The 15387-nt window shown below is 43.5% G+C and overlaps 1 protein-coding gene across 4 annotated transcripts in view; it reads left to right on the forward strand.

The window, feature by feature from the left end:
* The first annotated feature begins 617 nt into the window (after positions 1-617).
* The window catches only part of ABCC8 (ATP binding cassette subfamily C member 8), a 135993-nt gene continuing 121223 nt past the window's right edge, over positions 618-15387 (forward strand). For all 4 annotated transcript variants that reach the window (XM_084631930.1, XM_084631933.1, XM_084631931.1 and 1 more), the window contains exons 1-3: positions 618-1243; positions 3466-3607; positions 6552-6673. In XM_084631930.1, coding sequence (XP_084488056.1) covers positions 1048-1243; positions 3466-3607; positions 6552-6673 — 460 coding nt within the window. In that variant the 5' untranslated portion in view covers positions 618-1047. The remainder of the gene's footprint in view (positions 1244-3465; positions 3608-6551; positions 6674-15387) is intronic.

Below are 15387 nucleotides of genomic sequence, written 5' to 3' on the forward strand. Positions count from 1 at the left end.
ATAGCTGGTGTGCAGGCAGTCACTTGCCTGGGCAGAGCTGGTTGTGGGGGAGGGGGATCATGAGAGACAGCTGGGAAGAGGATGTGAGAAAGAGCTGCAGATGCTGGTCACATCACTTAATGCACCATTGGAAAGAGAGGGAGTAACATGATGATGAGGGCAGGATAAGAACCTGAATAAAAGGGCTAGGTACAGCACCTACCTGCACTGGGCACTGATTTTCTTAGCTTGAGATTGGGGATGAGTAGCCAGCTCTCCCAGTGCCTGGGGGAGGATGGGTCTGACTCAGAGTGCTTGGTGGGGAAGGGGACGATCTCTCCTGAGCGCTTAGTCCTTTCCCAGAGGGAATCTGGGCTTTCTTTGGCCAACAGTTCTGGCCTGGGGCAGAGAGGACTGGAAAGATTTCCCCCAGGGAGCCCGGGCGGAATGCAAAAATGTTTACAAACCAAACCCCGGCCCGTTTTCTCCACAGACCCCAGGCCTGCCCGGGACAGTGCAGAGGGGAGGAGATGGGGGGAGCCTGCTGCCCCTGCCTCCTTGGCGGGAGAGGGGAGGGGAGGGGAAGGAAGGCGGCTCCTTTAAGGCCGGAGCTGCCGCTGCGCTCACGCCGCAGTAGCTGAGGCGAGGCCACCGGGGCGAAGCCTCCTCTTGTTTCCTTGGCTGCGATGCTGCCGCCGCCAGATGTTCCCGTAGTCTCCAGCCTGCTCGTCCTGCAGCCTCAGCGGCTCCCATCCTAGCAGCTGCGGGGAGCGAGGCAGCCCCCCAGGAGCGGGCACGGCATCCCCCCCCGCCGGCTGGCCTAGGGCCGACTGGGCAGCCGGACCCAAGGGCTCCGGGCCGGCGGGGAGCTGGGCGAGGCGCGCGCGGGGGGCCCCCTCTCCCGCGGAGGGGACCCGCGCCCGCCTCTGCGGGGCGCAGCCCCCGGCGGCCTCTCCCATGCCTGGCGGGGCGCGCGCTCTGCCCCCGGGGCCGGGGCTCCGCACCGTGTCCCCCAGGTAATGCCGGGGAGAGAGGCCAGCGCCGCCGCGACCGTCTGCGTGCGTGTGGATGCGCCCCCGCCCCGTTCCCTGCGCGCCGCGTCCCGGCTCCTCCACCATGTCCTTGGCGTTCTGCGGCGATGAGAATAACTCGGCTGCCTACAACGTGGACAAAGGGGTGCTCAACAACGGCTGCTTTGTGGACGCGCTCAACGTGGTGCCGCACGTCTTCCTGCTCTTCATCACCTTCCCGATCCTCTTCATAGGTGAGTGCGGCTGCACGGCCCTGCTTGGGCGGCTCTGTTTGGGGGTGTGTGTGTGTGTGGGGGGGGTGTATTTATTGTTTTTCTGGCGGTCCCCGAGCTCTGCAGCCTGCCTAGCCTGCTCCATGTCTCCAGGCAGGGAGCCTTTGCTTCCTTGCTTCAGCCGTAGCATCTGTCTCTTCCTGGAGACCTCCGCACCTTGCCTTGCTGGATGGATCCACCCCCTGTAGTGTGCCTCGGGGCATTCCCCAGGAGCCCACCGCTCCTGGGTTGCAAAGCGCTAGCCTGGGGCTGAGCAGCTGGCACATGGGTCGGGGCAAAGATCGCGACTGGATGCATTTGACAGAGGAGTCTGACATTGTTGCCAGTCGCCTCTGAGCGGGTGGTTTGCAGTCGCTCATTCCAGACTGGCAGGAGAAGGGGAGAGCGAGTTTCTTGATGGAAAATCCTTCCCGGTTGAATTACACAGGAGCGATTTTCAGAAGCACTCCGCCTAAGTGCTCCTGTTGAAGTCAAAGGTAACATGTCCATTACTTCGGAAGGTGGAGGGCTTGGGTCTTGGTGAGCTTTTCTGAAAATCCCGTGTCGCTGCGGATTATTCAGCATGTTCACTGAAGCTACTAATGTTAACACAGTTTAGTTGACAGAAAGGGACACCCTTAAATGTTCATTAAGGACAGTTTGAATTAACCATATCCTACCAATGCGTTAGAGGAGCCTGAGGTACCCCAGTATAAACAGTGTAACTAATCAAGCTATCTGTACCAGTATAATCGTTTGTTGCTTCTGGACTAAACTGTTTAAACATTAATAGACAGCTAAAATGTTAAATGTTTAAAGTAATACTGACTAGATGCATATTTTTAGGATGACTTATCAATCAATCTTACATTAATTATTAAGAGTGAATGCTTCCATTAACACAAGTAGCTCAGATTTGCCTGTGATAAGGGGACTTTGGAAAATCATATGGACTACAAGAACTGGCCGCCTTTATGCAGGCAAAACTCCTCTTCAAGTACATTAAGTTAGTGGAAGTTTTCCCCATGTAAGGATTGAGTAGAAACTTCATAAGGACTCCAGAATTTTGCCCTGTGAGTTTTGTAAGCTGAGGAAATAACAGAACAAGCTTACTGCTAAAATCAGAAAGCTACTGTTTTAGAGCAAGTTGATTTCATATTGTCAAATAATACAGCCACTTCCTGAAAATTAAGCTATCTTAGCATGAATTTACTACCAGACATTATATTGGGGCTAATACACTTCTTCATTACTGGAACTATGAGTGTCAATTCTGCATAAATTTGTAAGTTACAGGAGTCAGTCACAACACACAACCACAGCACACAACCACAACATAATGTGTCAAAATAGATGTCCTTTGCTCACAAAAGCTCAAAAAAGTCATTTGAGGAGCTATTTAACAGGAAATCTGTGCAGCATAAATGCCATGCTATGCTCTAGTATTTAACTTTCTTAAGAACTAAACATTACTGCTTTAATTTTTAAATTTAAGCAATGATATTTGTGAGCAAAGATGCCTGTCAAAAAGAAAAATTAATTACTTTATGAAATTTATACTTTTTTCTAAGTTATATTGATCAAATTAATTGCACAGGATTTTATTATATATTAAAAATACTGGAATTTTTAAAAGATTTGGTTATAAATATTGTTTGAGATTATTTGGACTCATGGTTTTAAATTTACTGGAAGATCGTTATATATTCTGTGTGCTTTTCGGCTTATATTCCATAATAAAGTTGTTACATAAGTCTCCAATCTTGCAAATACTTGCATAAATTTACTTGCATGAGTAGTCTCATTGATTTAAGTGGGTAGATTCATTTGAGTAAAGTTATAAACATGCAAGTGTTTATAGGATTAGGGTCTAAATGTGTCACTGGTTTGGGGTTTTTTTGGTTTTTTTTTTTTTCCTTTATACTTGGGCCCTACGCGCTACTATTTTTACAACTAAAACACCCAGTGTTGGTCTTGGAAGTGTTTAGTGCACTAGAAATGTAGGATCAGTCCCAATGTCACATTTTTATAGTGTAGTTGCACAGTGAGCGTCCTCACTTGTAACATTTTCCAACTCAGTTATTGCTTTTAAATATGAAAGAGAGAAAAGAGTTAGGTCAACATTTTTAGCTTAGAACATTTTCTCATTGGGGGGTTATGATTGCGCATAAAAATCCTTATGATGATTCTGCTTTTACATTTAGGATGGGGAAGTCAGAGTTCCAAAGTTCATATACATCATAGCACTTGGCTTCATTTTCCCGGCCACAATTTACGTTGGATCTTGACTTTCATCCTTTTGTTTGTGCTGGTGTGTGAAATAGCAGAGGGCATAGTGTCAGATGGGTAAGTGGATGCATAGTTCTTCTTGATAACACCAACTATCTTTGAAGGGTTTCAATGTAAGTACTACTCCCCTGTCTAAATTTTCATCTAAGCCATTTGGCTTGTTATAAACATATAATCTGTACTCATGGTGATTAACCTACAGACTTCGTATCAGAAATTCCATAGACCTTGCCAAGTATGTGCACACATAAAAATGGCCTGGCCTTGAATCATTTTTAGTTAAATTTAATGACACTATCATTCCAAAGGATAATCTTAGAAATATCCTGACAATTCAAGCAGATGGTGATGTTTTAATGAAATGTCTAAGGACCTGATCCCACAGTCCTTGCTCAGACAAAACTCCCATGTACAGGATTAGCTAATAAATGTTCCTCTATGAGCCAAGTTCTGCTTGCCTTGCTCAAAGGCTCATTGGACCTGATTCTCTTCTCACACATGTTTTACACTGGAGTAACTCCATTGACCTCAACAGAGTGCCACCAGTGTGTGAGAAAAAAGAATCAAGCCTAGTGCCTTCTTGCCTTGAGTGGAGCTATTCACGTTACTATGATGGGACCGAAGCCTATTCACTAAAGTTGAAATATAAAGAGAATGAAACATAAACTGGTTCTGTTCCAGTTGAAATCAATGTGTGTTCGACTTTATCCATTCATTGGGAGCAAGATTAGGAGTAGACTACTATACTAGCATATATATATTCTTATTTAATTCTACTATTCCTTTACCTATGACCTGAAATTTGGCATAAGAGTTTATGTAATAAAATATGAGAGAAATTTTCTGAATAAAGCAAGTCATATGAATCCTAGGAGTGCTTTATGGTACCAATAGTTATTTTGTTTTCTTTACCATAATAGGCTGAGAGTATATATGTATAAACATCATGGACTGCATAGCAGTAGCCCTAGTTTAACTGAATTATATCTGTATCAGTTTTGCCCACTATTATTATATTTTATCTCCTTGTAAGTATACATTAAACAGGAAATCCCTCAGCACCCAAAAATCATTTTAGAAAGAGCTTTTCTAATACTGATTTAACTTTTAATTATAAGGATGTGGAGACTTGAAGTAGAAAAATGCCCTTTTTAAGGTTATTCTTAAACTGACCCAGAACACTGCTGTTGAATAAAAAGTGCTTCCTGATGAAAATCAAAGCTCCTAACCATACTGGAGGACTGCCAGCCCACAATCACATCTCTGGAGCACTCGGCAGCTTAGCAAGTTGTTCTGTGAATAAAAACAGATTTTGTTCCTGTAGCAAAGAGACTCCTCATCTTCCTAAAATCAAAACAAGTCTTGCTGTTAAAAGCCCTCTTGATAGTAGTCGGGCTGTCAAAGGCTTTGGCAACCAGCAATAGACCCGTGCTACTGTGTTGTAATAATGGCTTAGTGATATGCTTATATAGTAGCATTCTTGCCGCTTGCTTCTATTTGTGAGTTATAGCAAAATACCTCCTACTCCTACGGCATTATCTGCTAAAACATGGAGTAACTGAAGAACTCTGCTGAAATCTGTGTAAAAAAGATGTGATCCCTAAAATATTGGCTTCTCACTGTTGGAATTCTACTCTGTTGTATAAAAATCTGCCCTTATTTATAAATTTAGTGGCATTAAGGTATCCACATATGTCTCCCTATTACCAATAGGGGTTACTTGTCATTAAGCAAAGCATTTAGGCCAAAGGTTGCCCATGTGACCTCATTTATGTCAATGTGTGTGAATTTCCCCAGATTATTCCTTTGGGGGCAGGATTTTGCGTTCCCCGTGCACAGACCCTAGGAATGAGCAGTGTTTCAATCCATGCCCTGTGCAATCTCTTGGAGGACAGAACCTTTGCACACTCAGCTCCAGCGACTTCGGTAGCCCGTTCAGGTCTCTGACAGTTCAGTTCTTTCCACCCCACCTCTACCCCATATGCATACCCTCCACTGCCTCTCGATTCCCTATATAAGGGAGGGGCAGAGGGAGCCAGAGAAGCATTCATTCTCAAGTGGGTTTTCCATTAGGATGGGGGATGAAGGTATACATCCTCCTGACTCTCCCACTCCTGGATTGTTCACAGACCTCTCACCTTGCATGTCCCCACCCTCACTTTAAGCAGCTCAGAACTGAGCCAGGCTGAATTGTAGCCCTTGCTTTCCGAGGAGCACAGGACCTGCTTTGCCCTTACTACCTTGTGGGGAAAAAAGGAAATGGGGCTATGGCTCATCCAACTATCTGCCAGCCGGCAGAAATGTCTGACCAGTACTCTGAAGAGTAAACTGCACTGTCAGTGCAATTCTGCCTTAGTCCTGCATTGCAGGACTGTGTCTTCAAGGCATATTGTAATTCCCTGGTTATTTGGGTGGGTTGGTTTGTTGTTGATTGTAATTGTTGAAAATGGAATGAGCTAGAATTTGTACAATTTCACTGTACACACACGACCTGACACAAAATATTTCTATAGATGGTGATTGAAATTTACGGATAAACAAAGGAAGAAAAATGCTGCTTGAGAATTTTTTGAGTTTGGGGATTTAAGGATATTTGCACTGTATATTTTGACGTGATTTTTGACCATGTATTTTAATGGTTATGAAGTTTTAACTTTTTGAATTTGTCTTTTGTTGTTAAATAATTGTCTGACCTTCTTCCATAATTTCCCACAACTGTGAAAATTTAAATTGAAAAAAAAAAGTTTTAAACACACAATTTTGCACATTTGTGAAAAATGTAAATGGTTAAAAATAAAAAATGCTTTAAACATTTTAATTATCTGTCAATTCTTAAGAAAGACTCAAATTCTGCCAAGCCTAATGATAAGTAAATAGAGAGGTGAATAACTGACAATTAAACCAGTGTATACTTAAATATATGATTAAGCTTTGTTTAGGGGTGGATGGCTGTGTATGTATGTGTGTGTATATGTAATTTTTGTTAATTTTTATTTTTAAGGGTCTCAGAATCCCGTCATTTGCACCTGTACATGCCAGCTGGTATGGCATTCTTGGCAGCCATCACATCTGTTGTTTACTATCATAACATCGAAACATCAAATTTTCCAAAGTTATTAATAGGTATGTTCCACAATACAGAAAGCTGTGGATGTGTGAATATGTTGCTCTTGTGTTATCTGTTAATTCTGTAACTAAGGTCTGACAGGTTCTGGCAGGAACTCATCATACTCTCATTCGGCTAGGTTTTTGCTTGCTTATCGGATAAAATTAAGCTATGTTTTGTTCTACTGGTTCCCATTATCAAACTTCAGTTCAAATGATATATGCTATTTTTATGCAACCTAAGCTTTCCAACACATTCAACTTCTGTGGGGTGCATAGTGTTTTCTTGGATGCATTGGGCCATGTGCTTTTGTACCTTAGATGGTAGGAGAGAGTTGCAATTGTTACGACTGTAGTCTCAAAAGCCCAGGTGCTGACTAAACCAGCTTACTTAGTGTAATGTGTAATATAAAATAAAAAACTGTAATATACAATTATAGAGCATCAACAAGTGCTTTAAACAATATAAAAGTGGGTGTGGTCTGAAATGGGGGAGGAATCAGGGGAAACTGGTGCTGACACTGACCTTCAGCATTTTAACCTCTCCGTGCCTCAGTTTCCTTGTCAGTAAAATTCTCCTTTGTAAACTGCTTTCAGATCTTTTGAATAGGAAATATTGTATAAGCCCAAGTGTTACAATAATACTATGTATCTTACTGTGGAAACAAGGGTACATCCAAACTCTAAGTAGCTACAGAAAAGACACTACTGTTGGTAACCTTACATGCATGTAGGGTGCATTATATGAAGTATAGCAGTCGATTTCAGAGAAAGCCCATTTGAAAAAGGTATAGGTGTGATAAATTAATCTCAGACTGCAAGAGGTTTGAAACTGCTCGTTATTTACTTACACATTTCCTGGCCCCCTGCTATGGCTGAAGGCATACAAGTAGGGGTGCAGTCCTACACAGCATCCCAGCAAGGTCTCTGTGAGTTCTAATTCTTTACGCTTTTTTCAGAACATGGTTTTCATGCTGAAGAGCTTGCATGGTGTGTATCTGATTACTATGCCTATGTTTCACCGGTGGTTTTTGGTTTTTTTTTAATGCATTTTGTTTCTTTCATGCCAGGAACAGATGAGCCATTTCCACTGAAGTTAGTCTGTTATAATGCAAAAAAGTAGTAGGGGAGGGGTTTCTTCTTCTTGAATAGAGATGTTAATATGAGCTGTCTGGGGCTTTGAATTACCCTTTTTCTATATTATAGGAGGCAAATTGTCAATTGGTGACTTCCCATGAGTCTTGAAAACATTTACAGAAAGAATCCATCTGAGATGGCGCTTCCCCAGAATGCAGCTCAGTAGCTATCATTTCCATTTCCATTTCATCTTAGCAAGTTCTTCTTTTACTATGGCAGACTTTTTTTCTATCTAAAATTACATTTCATTATAGCAATGTTTCAGGGATACTGAAAATCTGAAAGTCCCTTGTAATTCAAATAACATAGTTAGATATCAGCAGCAAATCCTCGGAGCAGGTTTTTCCAACCAGGACTCTAATAGAAAGGTGCACTGTGAACTGACTGAAGAGCACATTCATTGTTTCTTACTCATCATTAGAATAGCAGTAAGGGAAGTAACACTCCGCTTACCTGAAAAGAAGTAAAGCAGCACTTGAGTCAGCATTGGAACCCGTGGAAAGATTGATTTGCTGGTTAAAGTAAAGGCCAAAAACACAGACCAAGATTTTTTAATGTGACTAGCAATTTTGGTTTCCTCAAAAATTTGGAGGCCCAACTTGAGGTGCTGAAAAAGTGCCTAAGCACCCACCCTATGGAGGGGGAAAAAGGAACATAAGAACGGCCATACTGGTCAGACCAAAGGTCTATCTAGCCACTATCTTGTCTTCCAGCAGTGACCAATGCCAGGGAATGAACAGAACAGGTAATCAAGTGATCCATCCCTTGCCCATTTCCCAGCTTCTGGCAAAACAGAGGCTAGGGATACCATCCCTAGCCCTTGTAAGGTATCTCAAGTTGGGCATCTAAAATTACTAGTCTTTTTAAAAAAATGGCTTAAATATATATCCTCCCCTATTTTATGTATTTGTTTAGCCCTTTTGTATACACAACCTGCAGTCGGGTCTCAGCAGTGGAGCCACATGACACTCATAAGCACCACATGGAGTAGGTTGCACTGTTCAGGATCACATTAAAATAGATTTTTCTCCTACATAAGCTCCATTGGTGTGGGAGGAGGGAGTAAGAAAGAAACCTGTAACAAAGTACCTACATTTTTTGTTTTTAAAGGTATTGGAGATCAGAGAGGAAAGCTGGAAGTAGAGGGGATGGAGAGGGAGGGTTGTAGGAGTTAAGTGCTTTAAACGGCCATCTTGATTCTTTGCTAGCAATAACTCAAATCCATATCCCATTCATTTTTAAGCTTGATTCCCCATGTAATTCCATGGTGAGTTCTGCTTATAATGGGATACAGTCAGGGGTGCCTCATTTATTACACCTGTTTTTCCAGGGCCTTTGTAAAGTGGTCCCATGATGCAACTGTGTCTTTTAAAAGTGTGTAAGGGGTAGTTGGGAGGAAGGGTGGGTAACATCTGGCTAGTGTTCTAAAAGCTGAACATCTTGGAGGACCTTGGCAGAAGTACAATTAAAGACACGACCCAAACCCCCAACGGGGTGAGCAATAGTCTGGATGCCGCAATGAGATATGGCAAAGTTCAATCCTCTATGCTACTTACTGGATTTTGCCATCCTAACTAATGTCAGTGGGGAATTTTGCAACAATATGCACCTTGGGAGCAAATCCAGAATATCAGTAGCTCTCTCTTTCTCTTGATACTGTCTATCCATGATGTCCACCCCGGTCTAGAAAGAGCTTAGCAATCATTGCAATATTTTATTCAGTGTCAGTTTAAAGGCTGAAATTATTTTCTTTCTGCTAGCCAAGCCAAGGCCTGCATTAAACAGAGGTTTTTTTTCCAGAGCAGCAGAAATGGGTAGCAGATAGGATAACACTTTTTGTTTTTTATTTTAAACTATTCTGAAATTTAATCAAAGAACCTGCTTTTCTTCATCTCTGATTAGCATGGGGTAGAGAGAGAGAGAGAGAGGCTGTACTGAAATTGGGACACAACTCTATGTGTTGTGTTCCCTACATATATATTATTACCCCCAGCTGTGCCACAATGATCTTTCTCTGTATGTTGCCTATAGAATCTTCATTTGACAAACTGCCAGTAAGACTTTTGAATGTAGGGCCTGTTCCTGCCCAAAGTTATCCAGTGATTTAATGGGGTGAGTAGGGGAAATACATTTCAGAGGAGGTGCTCATGCAGGATCAGTGGAGATGGGAAATGCAACATTCTGGGCTTGCTCAACATGTGCTTGCAGCTCTCCCACTCCCTTGAATGTTCTTCATGCTACAGGATCAGGTCTTTAGTCTTAAGTGTACAGCAGGCATAGTTTTTTCTAAATCCAGTTCCCATCTATTAGGGTCAAATCCTACTCTCAGTTGCATCTGTGCAAACCTATTGAAGGCAGTGGGATTGTACAGATGTAACCAAAGGCAGAATTTGGTCCAGAGCCTTTATTTCACTGATAATCGAATTAAAATGTATGTCATTAGAAGCAGGCACTCTTCCCTACCTGCCCGACAAATGTAGTCCACACAGTATGAAAAGCACAAACTCCTCTCTCTTCCTGACGTTTGATTAATTGGTAAAGCAAACCGAGATCATATAAAAATGAGTTCAAATCTTCTTCCCCAGGCTTGGCTGCCCCTAGGTCTCTTCTCTCTAGAGTGCAGGCACAGCAGTCCTGATAACCTCTCTGCATCCCTTAGAGCCAAGTGGGGTCATGAGCCACCTGCTTGGAGTCCAAAGGATTCCTTTTTCCTGGCAGGATAGACACCTGCTCGCAAGAATGGGGTGTTTCAGGCAAACACTGCCAGCTTGTTACGGTCAAAGAAGAAATTCAGTCACCCTGATTTTTTTTCATATTGTATAATGCAGTGTTTAATAATGCAGCACTGCTTCCACATTCCCTCTGTTAAATCACTGAGAATGTAGTGCAGCTGGTTAGCCATTTTATACATAATCCCATTCCCCAAAGGGATCTTATATTCTGTTTTTGTGCAGTACCTAGCGCACAGATCCCATGGGAGGCCTCTGGAAGTACTTGACTAGTAATACTCATCATCATAATTAATAAAGCATTGAGGCTGTGGTTTTCAAAGGGGCCTAAGGGAGTTAGGTACCCAATTCTCATCAATAGTCAACAGGCTTTTTTGAAAATTGGAGTCTAAACAGTTAACAGACCAAAAGTTCATCAAATTGCTAGATCACTTTCCTGTCATCTGATGGGGGGGGGGGGGGGTTGGTTTGGTTTTGCTATCATTGCTGCATCCCAGTGAGACATGTGAAGAAATAAATTTTTAAAGATCTCCTCTCTGTATACTCAACTGCACAAATTAATCATTAGCAGCTCTTAGACTGTTCTACTTTCAGTTTTAAATGTGACAGCATAGATTGACAGTGTGAGGCTAGATAATGATGACGATTTTATGCAGATGAGCAAATAAAGAGGAGATGTTTGAAATTATTTACTTAAGTATCAACCCCCTACATTGGCAGCATGGCCATGAAGCAACATATCTTTGCAGTCCTTAATGTGAACAAATTATTTGGAACAATGTACAAAATATTAAGCTCATGATAAGTTTTAGAATGGGAGCACAAGAAGAGTAACCGAAAGAGGTATCTTTCACTGATAGATTTACCAAACCAATCTAATTTAATCCCTAGTGAAATAAATAAAGCCTCCATTCTGCAACAGGATCCACATGAATGGACCCTTATGCCCATCCAGAGTCCCAGTGGAGCACCACCCAGGTTCAGGGTACCATCTACACCAGTGGTTTTCAAACTTTTTTTTTCTGGCGACCCAGTTGAAGAAAATTGTCGATGCCCATGACGCAATGGAGCTGGGGATGAGGTTTGGGAAGAGCTCAGGTTTGGGGTGTGGGAAGGGCTCAGGATTGGGGCAGAGGGTTGGGGTGTGGGGGCAAGGGCTGCGGGATGGGGCTAGAAATGAGGGGTTCAGGGTGTGGGAGGGGGCTGTGGGCTGGGGGAAGGATGCAGGAGGGGGTCAGGGCTCTGCGCTGGGGGTGCAGGCTCTGGGGTGGGGCCGGGGGGGGAAGGCTTTGGGGTGCAGGAGGGGCCTCTGGGTTTGGGGGAGCTCAAGGCTGGGGTAGGAGATTAGGGCACGGGGGTGGGGTTTGGGCTTACCTGCTGCAGCTCCCATTCACCAGCGCAGTGGGGGTGCTAAGGCACACCAGAAGCGGCCAGCAGCAGGTCCAGCTCCTAGACGGAGGTGCACAAGTGGCTCCGCACAGCTCTCGCCCACAGGCATCCACCCCGCCCCCCGCCAGCTCCCATTGGCTGGGAACTGGCCAATGGGAGTGCGGAGCCAGTGCTCGGGGCGGGGGACAGCATGTGGAGCCCCATGGCGCTCCCCTGCCTAGGAGCCAGACCTGCTGCCGGCCGCTTCTGGGGTGCAGCGTGCTGTCAGAACAGGTAGGGTCTAGCCTGCCTTAGCGGGGCAGTACTGCCAACCAGAATCTTAATGACCCGGTCAGCGGTGCTGACCAGTGCCTTACCTTACACAACCTAATACTGGGTCGCGACCCGCAGTTTGAAAACCACTGATCTACACAGATTAGCTTGCAGGGTCAGGCCCTAAATTTGCAAATAGTTCTTGGAGGTTAACAGAACCAAAAGCTGGGGCTTATAGGGCTTGATCCAAAGTCTACTGAAATCCATAGAAAAACTGAAGATGCCAGTAGGATTTTGATAAGGCCCATAGGGAACTAATCAGGCTAAATTTGGTTGCTGTCTAGATTGTGTTGCAAAATGGGAACACATTAGGGATACAGTTTTAATAGCACAAATTGGAGTGCCACATTCATAAATGTATTCTGTCTTGTTCTGGAAAATATTGAAAACCCCTTTTTCTCAATATTACAGACTATGTAACATAATTATAGTGTCTAATCATGATGTTTAACAGCTACAAAAACACATATTTGCCTTTACAGATTTAAAAATTAGACCTAAAAACAAGGATAAGATTTGGATGACATTTGGAGTTTTCCTGAGTAGGGAGCATTAAGTTGGGAGGCATAGGGGGAATGTATTTTATTAATAGAGTACTAGTTCACTTGTATTCATAGCAGAAGGGCTAAATCACTGTCCCTGACAGTAATCTGGTTCACTAATTACTATCACTACTTGGCTGTTACTCCTAATTTATTCCCTCAGAATTAGATTATTGTCTTGTAAAATGGAACATCCTTCCTCTTTCCCTTAAACAATGCCCAATGCACAGGACTTCTCTCTAAACAGACACCGTATAGTTCATTAATCCCTGCTTACTTAAATGCCTGGTCTTGCAGATCTTGTGGGCATGTTACTCTCACGCAACTCCCTGTAACTCATCAGCAGGAATTTTGGGCATTCAGCAACTGGATGAACCAATAGATGAAGATGTGAGAAAATGTGAACATAGAAGAAATGAGCTGAGAAAGAGGAAGACTAGAGAGGAAAGATGGTCTTGTGGTTAAGGCGCTGGACTGGCTCCAATTCCCAGCTCTGCTACAGATTTCCTGTGTGATCTTAAGCAAGTAATTTAATCTCTCTGGGTATGTCTACACTGCAATTAAAAACCCACGGCTGGCCCGTGCCAGATGACTCAGGCTCACAAGGCTTGGGCTCGGGGGCTGTTTAACTGCAGTGTAGATATTCGGGCTGATGCTGGAGCCCAGACTGTGGGACCCTGCGAGGGGGGAGGGTTCCAGAGCTCAGGCTGCAGCCTAAACCCGGACGTCTACACTGAAGTTAAATAGCCCCTTAGCCCAAGCCACACGAGCCCAAGTCAGCTGGCATAGGCCAGCCACAGGTGTCTAATTGCAGTGTAGACATACTCTCTGCCTTATTTCCCCACATATAAAATGGGGATCATAACACATTTTTTCCCACTCTTTCTGTGTCTTGTCTATTTAGACTGTAAGTTCTTAGAGGCAGACACTGTTTCTTACCATGTGTCTGTACAACCTATTACCTCATGATGTTAGGGTTAGAACCTTCTAAGACAACACAGCTGACCTGCTCGGGTAAAATACAAACGTTTTACTTGACAAGAACAGCTTTGTCAAATTTATCCTGTAATTAGGAAAATTGGTCACATAGACTTGTACTTTAATTCCCAATAGAAGAATGGCCTTATTTGCTAATACAGTTACTCTAAATTGATATTTCTATTATTTTTAAAAGGGGTGCCCTCAGTTGATGATACTTTACATAGCACCCTACATTTATATAATGCTTTTAAAACATTCTCCACCCCAAAGGGATTACAATGTGAGATAATTTAGACAAAACAAGAGGGAGCAATAGTGCAGATTAAGCAAGGAAGTTAAGAGTAGAACAAGGTATAAAGTATTGCAAGAAGAAGTGGATTTTAAAGAGGGATCTGAAAGAGGAAAGACAGGGACACATGGCAGACAAGGAGTAGGAGATTTTCCAAGTGTAGGGGTCAATTTGAAAGAAGTAAGCAGATGGTTGTGAGTGGGGAGATCATTAAAGAGACAGAATTGAACCAAGAGGAAGAATAGCAGGAAATAGTAGCAGAGATGTAGGTAAGGGTGAGATTATGCAGAGCCCTGAAGTTGAGACAGAGACTGAACTTGATTCAGTGAGTGTTGGGAAGCCAGTGAGGGGCTTCAAGGAAGGGGTGACCTGATCCTGTAAGCAGGAGAGAAACACATGGCCCTCCCACCCCATTCTGCCCTGAGTTACACTAGCCACCAAAGGCTAGTCCTGAAGATCTTACCATATATGGGCTTTTTTCTTACACTTTAACCTGATCCTACTATAGGAAGATCAGGTTTCCCTGACAACAGTCATTCCCTTGTAACAGCTGTTCGTGACATTGATCATGAAGTTTGATAAGTAATTGTAGCCCCTGGAAGTTCTGTCTTGATGAAATACAGGGCTTCCATTGTCTTGTAGCAGTAATATAAACTCTACAGGTGCCCCCTGTGATAGGGTTACACCTACTCCCATTGAAATAAATGGTTGCTTTATCATTCACTTCAGTGAAAGTGGGATTGGAGACCATGGGCCAGATCATGGCCCCAGGTTCTGTTAATGCAGGGGATTCTCCACATACGGATCTCAATCCTGCACAGAAAATGTGATCAGATGGACCTAAGTCTCCATCCCTCTCCCCTTGCTGAGATATCTCAGAGTGCCTTGTCCTTCTGTGGATTGCTTAAGATTTACATGGATCCCCTGGGGACCATCCAGCTTTCTGATGAAGCCTCACAGTTGATTCTGCCTGGGGTGGCAACAAACCCCTCTGCCCCCAAGCCTTGCAACAGGAGAATTGGAGAGAATGCTGCAAATGGATACTCTCAGCATTTTCCTCCCCATACAGTTCTACTGTCAGAGTGAACAATCCAATTTGATATTATTAAATATATAAAACCAAATGTGGGGTCAACCTCTGGCTCATCCTACTCAGTTAATGAATCCAATTGATGCTAGTGAGACTACTCCCAGAAGAGCTGGCTCGTGACATGGTGAATGACATGAAATAAACTCCTGATTGGGGTTTCAGTGTCACCAGAGCCTCTTGGTGGAATTATTTGTCTATAGATGGCTACAGCCTGAGTACACTTGAATAGAAAATGCTCTGTGAACATCAATATTCTACAAAAG

The sequence above is a fragment of the Lepidochelys olivacea genome, assembly GCF_965140295.1.
Source record: "Lepidochelys olivacea isolate rLepOli2 genome assembly, chromosome: 6".
In the NCBI taxonomy this organism is placed as follows: domain Eukaryota; kingdom Metazoa; phylum Chordata; order Testudines; family Cheloniidae; genus Lepidochelys; species Lepidochelys olivacea.